Raw genomic sequence first — 5,427 nt, forward strand, 5'->3', positions numbered from 1 at the left:
TGTTTCTCCAAATCTTTATTATAACAGATATTCTGTAGAAATGTTCTGTGAGATAAATACGGTATATATATATATATTTGTATATATCAAGAAGACGTTCTTGAGGTCTTAAGGTTTCGTCATGCATGACTAGAATACATCACAAGTATGAAAGAGCCCTGTAAACATGACCACCGAATATTCATAAACCTGTGCACACCAAGAAAGCACAGCGATATACGTTTCCCTCAGGATAATTTGGCACATCTACAGTAAATATGCTGCTTTTTTATGACAATAAGGTCCTCAAACTGACATTCCAGATCAAACATCAAATGAATGAAATGGATCACGAGAATCACAGTTTAGCTACATACAAAACATTAATCCAATGCATCTCGTCATCGTCGTCGTTCTCTATATATAAAACGTTTGCTCAACCTTCAACACTGCAAAATAGGTATCCAAAGATTTAATAAATAGCTTTTTTTTGTGTGTGTTTTTACATACGTGGTGGAGCCTCTTTGAAGGTCCACCATGGAAGAAAAGGGTCGACGTTGCTAGAATACCATTAACACCACTAGTAAGCTACAAGCGGGAAGATACTAGCTGGGTGTTAATGGTATATGGTTTGCTCAGTCTTATCGAATTGCTTCATTAGAAACCAAAAGACTACATTAGAGCCCGGTCTGCTGCTTAATGAGACCGAGCCCTGTCATTGCACATATCTCGGAGAGAGTAGATTGGAAAACACAGTATTCCTTCAAAGCCCCCCTGCTGGGCCATAATCTTCCAGGTTAATTCAGTCCATCACAATGTAAACCCTGGACAATGGAGAGATTTTGGGGAGAATGCGTGGAGTGCTTGGGAAGAGAGAGTCTTTGGATGTACACATCAGAGAGTCTTTGGGTTCCTTCACGCTGATGAGGACTTCTCTGTGCTCTTGTCCAGCGCTTCGCCGTCGTTGTCTTCCTCCACTGTAAATGAACAGACATGGTTGAATGATGAGAAACCATCTCACGGAGCAGCTATTGTCTCTCGCTGCGCGCTGGCACAAAGATGGAGATTCCATGTTGCCATGAATTTTAATACAGCTCAAATGGCGCAATACATCAAGCTGGTTATTCTCACCACATTATCAAACGCAACATGGATCATTTTGTTCGCGCAATACTAATTATCATAATAATAATACACCAAACAGGCTCAGTCTCTTACCTCTTTTGCTTCGCCCGATCTGCCCGAGCTTCGGTGGTCGTTTATTCTGGTTGCCACCGAAAAAGTTGTTAGTGTCTTGGAGGCGGCAGGTGAAGGAAAGGTGTTCCTCGTCGCCGTCGTTGCCATAATGAGTCATTTTGTCCTCGTTGTACGGCAATACATCCGACATGCTGTACGCTACAGTATATCTGCTGCTGAATGGATCGGGGTTCGTCCAGGCGGATCTCTCGGCTGTTTACCTCTATCGCACGTGTCTCCGCGAGTGGATGGTGATGTCTGGGACGCGGGGCGAATACATGTAATTTCCCTCCTTTCAGCTCGCGGTTATTCCCACTTTTCCCGATTCTGTAGACGTGAACGGACGCGAGCTCGCGGGGGAATGCGCCTTTGCGCGCGCGCGGGGCTTTTCGGCGGCTGGAGCGTCGGATGGAAAACCTGAGAAACAAATGCAAATCGGGAAGCGATGCAAAACAAAGATCCCTGATGGAGAATGAACGTCACTGAGGCGCGGGCTTCCTCCCCAGCTCTTTCAGAGCAGCCTTCGCCAGTATTAATCTTGGGAAATTTCCAAAGCTATTGGAATCGAAAGCTTCCATGCGTGTCATTGATAAATAAAGATGGATTTTTTAAATCACGTGTGTGAGCTAATGATCGTGTCTAGGTTTAATTTTTTTAATGAAAATTTCTACAAAATTTCTGATTTAATGACACTAAAATGTCACGTGATGTGTACCAAAACACTGCCTTAAAAACACAAAATCATGACGTAAATCATTCATTGTAGAAATGCTGGGTTTCACACAAGTCCTTCATGTTGTCCCAACTCAAATTGATTAGGTTACCTTAATTGTTTTTACAAATTTAAGTTGATTGAACATAAAACACTTAAGTTGTCCCCCAAAAATCTCAACAATTGTGTTGATTCAAATCTGCAAATGAATGATCATACCTAACATTCAAGCTATTGTAATCAAAAGCTTCCATGTGTCACTGATAAACTAAGATTTATGAGATTATGAATATTTAATTGTTGCTTAAATCACACTTGAGAGCAAATAATCATGTATTCATGTTGATGTTATGCATTTATTTTAAGTTAATGAAATTTTCTACAAAATTTTTTATTTAATAACACTAAAAATGTCATGTGATATTTACTAAAACTGTCCTCATGCTTTAAAAACACAAAATCATGACGTAAATCCTTGTTAAAAATGTCTATGATTCAAACCTACGAATGAATTATTATACCTATTGATAATATTCAAGCTATTGGAATCAAAAGCTTCCATGTGTCACTGATAAACAAAGATTTAGGAGAATATGAATATTGAATTGTTGCTTAAATCAAACGTGTGAGCAAATAATAATGTATTCATGTTAATTTTATGCATTTATTTTAAGTTTATGACATTTTCTACAAACTTGCTGAATTATTGACACTAAAATGTCACGTGATGTACTAAAACTCTGTTCTTACACCTTAAAAACACAAAATCCTGTTGTAAAAACTCCTTAAATTCTCTATGAACCATATCTTCGATTGAATCATCATGTCATAATGATATATTCAAGCTATTGAAATCAAAAGCTTCCAGGTGTCACTGATAAACAAAGATTTATGAGATTATAAATATTGAATTGTTGCTTAAATCACACGTGTAAGCAAATATGTAGATGTTATGCGATTATCTTAAGTTTACAATTTTTTTCTACAAAATTTCTGATTTAATGACACTAAAATGTCACGTGATGTGTACTAAAACACTGCCTTAAAACACAAAATCATGGCGTAAATCATTCAGTGTAGAAATGCTAGGTTCCACACAACTTCTTCATGTTGTCGCAACACAAATTAGGTTACCTTAATTGTTTTTACAAATTTGAGTTGATCGAACATAAACCACTCAAGTTGTCGCCCAAAAATTTCAAGAATTGTGTTGATTCAAATCTGCGAATAAATTATTATAACTATTGATAATATTCAAGCTATTAAAATCAAAAGCTTCGATGTCACTGATAAAACAATTAGTGCATAAGGAGGCTAATAATATTGACCATAAAATGGTTTTTAAAAATTTAAAACTGCTTTTATTGAAGCCAAAATAAAACAAATGAGACTTTCTCCAGAAGAAAAAATATTATAGGAAATACTGTGAAAATCCCCTTGCTCTGTCAAACATCATTTGGGAGATATTTAAAAAAGAAAAGAAAAATATCACAGGAGGGTGTATAATTTTTATTTAATTTCAACTGTATTAGGGGTTTATCAGGAGTAAAAAACAAAATAAGAGATTTACAATACTGCTACACTTTATTCTGCTATCCAAAATGTTGTGCTTCAGTTTACCCATAACACAATTGGCTATTTAGGGTCATGAACATGCCTGCAAGTTCTGGTCACCACAATGCTCAGAATTACATTTTTTTTTTAATTTTTGTGACTGCTTTTAACTAAAAAATTGCAGAATAAATCGTGCAAGCGAAGACACTCAGAAAAGTTGTATTTTTGCAATATGCAGGCAGCCAGGAACCCAGGCTCATTCTGAAAACGTACCCCTATATACATTTCTGGAGATCACAAATTATGTAGCCAGAAGTACGTACTTTAAAACGAACGCTACAGGGTGGTATGACGCCGTTCCTTTTCGCACTTCAACCAGCTGACCGCTTACCTCCGTATGGATGGCTTTCCCTGCTGTTACCAGTTTGCCTAGTGGCTCACTGCGACGACGGGGTTTGAGTCTGGTGAAGAACGAATCCAGAGAGCAGGTAAGACAAAAACAAATACCAAAAAGTAAATGAAACGAGTAAATAACAGGATGAGAATGTGGTAAAATTGGAAAACTTGGTAAAAATTAAGCAAGGGCTTTGCTCTTATTTTTGATTGCTTTTGAAATGACCATCAGTTGGGTTTAGGAAAGGAGGAGGGTCAGTCGATTGGTCAGTCAGTCAACAGTGGCCTCTGGTGGATTTACGTGAGAACAGCAGGCACGAATGTCACTCGCAAAAGACATTTGAGATCTGAAAAAGCGTACACAGCGGCCTCTGGTGGATTTGCGAAAACAAAAACTGCAAAAAAAAAAAAAAAACATAGCTCCTGGGACATATTTGGCGCTCTCCAGAAATGTATACAGGGGTACGCTTTCAGAATAAGGGTTGTTCATATCTGCTTTTAATCATTTTTATTCTTTGTTGTTTTTACCTGAGTGCTACGATTCTTTTATTCTTGTTTATGCAAAGCACGTTGAATTACTATTGTCTATTAAATGTGCTATAAAAACTTGCCTTTGAATATTTGTAGACAATTCTACTTGTTCTGTATCGGCTAATTATTATTACACTTTTTTTACAGTCAGTGTTTGTCCAAACAGATATGTGTTTTTAAGTGTTATTTTTTATCCTCAGTGCATGGGATAATATTATACCCTGTGTTTACGGAGTAATAATATTGTAATATCAAGAGCTGGAATGAAGCCGAAGTCATACTGGCACAATCTGGATATATGAGCTAAGGGGTTTGCTCCTCGGTCCACATTTTGGAGAGGGTAATATTGTGGACGGAGCAGCTCCAACAAGCAGAATAGATACGAGATGCTCAGCTTCCTGCGAGCGAGAGGCCATTTTGTTGCTGTCTATCTGATCTGAATACAGTTACTGAAATGGTGAAACGCACTCCATCTCAGATTGCTTAAAAGCAGACAGTTTTCTTTGTGGAGAGGTCATTCGAAGGCTCGGTGCGGTGTGAAGTGTTGTGTTGACAGACTACTGCTGTGAATCTGAGAATAACTGCTTCTCAGGGTGCGACTGGAGCCTTTGACGTCAGTATCAGAAGATTCAGCACGTGTTTTATCTTCCCTTTTGAAAAGTTTCAAAGCAGTAGCTATTTCATCCCAGATTTTCCACACAGTATAAAAACTGTCATTGATTACGACGATAAAAATGCTACGGTAAATATTGTTCAAGTCAAAATGATTCGAGTTTTTGTTTTCTTTTTCAAATATTTTCCAAATGATTCAGGAATTTTTCACAGTATTTCCTATATTTTTTCTTCTGGAGAAAGTCTTCATTGTTTTATTTCGGCTAGAATAAAAGTATTTTTTTTTAATAATAATAAAAAAAAAAACATTTTAAGGTCAAAATTATTAGTCAAATTTATTTTCGATTGTCTAAAAACAAACCACTGTTATACAATGACTTGCCTAATTACCCCAGTTAAGTCTTTAAATG

General features: G+C 37.1%; 1 protein-coding gene across 1 annotated transcript; it reads right to left on the reverse strand.

Moving 5' to 3' along the window:
* On the reverse strand, positions 1 to 1,699 carry camk2n1a (calcium/calmodulin dependent protein kinase II inhibitor 1a). The gene is given in 2 exon segments (NM_001200000.1): positions 1 to 956; positions 1,198 to 1,699. Coding segments are annotated over 2 exon segments (231 nt in total). The 5' UTR covers positions 1,367 to 1,699; the 3' UTR covers positions 1 to 894.
* Between the last annotated feature and the right edge of the window lie 3,728 nt (positions 1,700 to 5,427).

Source organism: Danio rerio, chromosome 11, assembly GCF_049306965.1.
Source record: "Danio rerio strain Tuebingen ecotype United States chromosome 11, GRCz12tu, whole genome shotgun sequence".
In the NCBI taxonomy this organism is placed as follows: Eukaryota; Metazoa; Chordata; class Actinopteri; order Cypriniformes; family Danionidae; genus Danio; species Danio rerio.